The sequence below is a fragment of the Populus euphratica genome, unplaced genomic scaffold (assembly GCF_000495115.2).
Source record: "Populus euphratica unplaced genomic scaffold, PopEup_1.0 scaffold135.1, whole genome shotgun sequence".
NCBI classification, from domain to species: Eukaryota; Viridiplantae; Streptophyta; class Magnoliopsida; order Malpighiales; family Salicaceae; genus Populus; species Populus euphratica.
In genome coordinates, this window is record NW_011499965.1 from 573,132 (window position 1) to 576,211 (window position 3,080).

At 34.2% G+C, this 3,080-nt stretch overlaps 1 protein-coding gene across 1 annotated transcript; it reads right to left on the reverse strand.

The window, feature by feature from the left end:
- Positions 1 to 1,721: 1,721 nt before the first annotated feature.
- On the reverse strand, positions 1,722 to 2,840 carry OFP8 (ovate family protein 8). The gene has a single exon (XM_011045163.1). It carries the CDS (start codon positions 2,726 to 2,728, stop codon positions 1,850 to 1,852), a length of 879 nt encoding a protein of 292 aa, XP_011043465.1. The 5' UTR covers positions 2,729 to 2,840; the 3' UTR covers positions 1,722 to 1,849.
- Between the last annotated feature and the right edge of the window lie 240 nt (positions 2,841 to 3,080).

Here is a 3,080-nt window from a genome sequence, read left to right on the forward strand (position 1 = left end):
ACATATATTGGTATTGTGGTAGTTTTTACGATTTTGATTTGAAAATATAAATAAAATATATTATAAAAGGTTCAAAACATGATACTCTTCGATTAATAAGGTAATTTGTCTACTCTTTGTTGATTTTTGGTAAGTAGAGAACAAGGTGCTCCATGGTTTTTCGAGAATAAGGCTATATGATCACGTTGGACGGGACACCATACAGAACTAAAACTCTGTTCTCTTCGATGTTAGGGTGGTGGGGGTGGGGTTTTGCTTTGTCTTGCCGGTGTTACCAGGTAATGGAAACAAATAAATTTGATTAATTAATTTGATTTGGTTAACAATAAAACAAAAGCAGATGTACCTAACACTCAATGACATGTTTTGCATCTCTAATTATGCGTTTAGCTGACAAGATTTGTCTCGTTTATTCACTAAAAACTCACAAAATTTCAATTTTTGAAGGAAAAGATTAGCACTGGTATAAGAATAGGATTAAGATTTTGAAAGACTGAGGCATTTGATCTAGCTCGTATACAACTCGTGGCACCACCACTTGTAATTAAAATAATAAATAAATGCCTTCATTTTCTTCAAACTTACCCTTGGAAGCTCTCCTAGCGAAGCCCTAACGGTACTTCCATTTTGCTGTTGAATCACGGAGACAAATACCGAGTCCTTACGCCATATATATGAATCAAAATATGCAAGCTGCCATTTCATTTTGTTATAATTTTATTGCTAGCTGTTTTGGGATATTCAGATTCAGCAATAAATTCCTGATAATACATAGTGACCAAACAATGAACAAGAAAGCTTATATGGGTATGCTTAACCGAATAATTAATTGATGGGAAAGAATTTGAAAGGTGACCCACATGCACGTTGAGATGCTCCGGAACATATTGTTTCTTGAGAGAGATAATGGTGCATATTTTATCTATAATTAATATTCAATTTTATCATTTCCCTTCGAATCAAAGAGCTGTCTTTTTCTTTTTGACTAATGGTGATTTTTTTATGGAAAATATATGAACTTTGTATTTTACTTCTCTTCTTTTGGTGTATGGGAAAAGAAATCCAAAAGGACAACCAGAAAGACAATGGAGACAGCTTTTGAAATTTCTTAACTGCGATTGCCTTCGTATCAGGAAAGTTGCTATCCCATCCTCTCAAATTTAAGTTAAAGGGTATTATAAATCACTCTCTAAAAGTTAAGGAAACTTCAATGAATTATTTTATTTTTAATATTTTCAAAAATTATTTTAATTTATTAATCTTAAAAATAATCTTTTAAAAATAAAAAAAAAATTATTACAACCCTGCTCCCAAACATATTCTAAATTTTATTTTATTTTTTTCAACTCAACTCAAAAGAAACTGCTCATCTTTCTCTTCTTTATTTTGGTCCAACTTTTCAAATACAATTTTCCACCATGTTATTGTTTCATGAACTTCTCTAGTCAAAAGGGGAAAAAATGACATTACATTCATGATGCCTGCATAAATTAACAGTATAACAACACAGAGAAATATAGATAGATTAAATAACGAAAAGGTCGTAAATACTCGGAACCTTCAGCATCAATTCAATATTTATACAACCATGAAAATCGTACTTAATTATTGTCCCATACAAATTTTACTGTCAAAAGAAGAAGAAGAAGAAGAAGAAGGAAGAAAAAAGCAAATTAAGAAGCCATCAGGAAAAGGGAGTGGAGCTTACATGATCAATATCAAGAAAATAACAGAGAAAGAAAATCTAGTAATTAACATAGTTTATCAGAGTTAGAACTCTAAACTACATATTTTAAAACAAAGATAGCAGAAAATTAACAAGCAGTACAGTTTTATTTTCTGCTCATAATCAAGACCAATTACAGAACAAAGCCTCCCAAATCTCCATGAAAACCTCAACAATAATCCTATGATGATGATAAGCGTTCAAAGACAAGAAACACTGCAGAAGCTGTTCAAGATCCTTAGCTGCAAATATCTGCTTTTCAACAATCATCTCAACCATTGATGTTCTAAAATCATTATAAGGATCACTAGAACTCTTCACCACCGCAAAGCTGTCCTTAACTTTGCCATCTAATGGCAAGACACCCGCATGAGAACTCTTCACTTTGGCCCTTCTCCTCCGAGAAGTGAACTTTTTTCCGCGAGAAGGGTGGCTAAGAGATCCTGATGAATCCGAAGATAGGCTTCTTGAAGAGAAAAGAGTGTCCGACCCATCCCCTCTCTTGTCCTCATCTTCGCTACTGAACCAATAATAGCTACCTCCAAAATATGTACTATCTTGTGAAGATGATCTGAACAAACTCGTCTGTTCTTTCTTGCTAATGATATTCTTCTTTTTGCTTCTGTTTTTAACTGAACGACAACTCTTCTTGTTCTCTTTGAAACTCAAGTCTTTGTAGAATGGATTCAAAGGAAAAATGGGGGAAGCAGGAGGGCAAGAACTGTGTCCACTAGTATTAGCAGTTATAAGAGGAGGATAGCGGTGTGATAATTTTTGCCTGGAGATGATAGAGTGATTGAGGACTTGGTTTGTTGCTTCAGGGCATTTGTGTCTGCAAATAGAAGGGAAAGGTCGAACCTTGGGCGGCATAGGCTCGATCATGTGGAAATGTTTATGGGTTTGAGGCACAAACACAGCATTTTCAATCACGTCCGATAAGTTTCGGGTCCGACATGAGCCACGAAACATGCGAGAGATTCGCGTCTTAAATCGGTTTTCCATGGGAGAAAGAGAGATATTTCAGAAGAAGGAGAGAAAGCAGAGAGAGAGGTTTGAAGGAAGAGAAGAGGCAGTGTAAGGATGGCTGATATATAAATACATGACAAACCGAAAGTGGGAGTGTTTTTTTTCTAATAATAATAATAATAATAATTAAGGTTAAAGCGCGCCCATGAATCATAAAACTTTTTTGCTGCTTTTCGTCGTCTTCTTTGTCTGGACTTGGAAAAAATTGGATTGAGGAGACGACGTCAAGTCAATTATTATTTAATTATTGATATCTGATTAATAAATTATTAGCTTGTTGCTCATTTATAATTATTATCATATCTATAGTAATTGTAGGTACTCTCCA

Excerpts from the sequence above, each read along its gene's own strand:
- OFP8 (XM_011045163.1), bottom strand. The coding sequence starts at position 2,728 with ATGGAAAACCGATTTAAGACGCGAATCTCTCGCATGTTTCGTGGCTCA.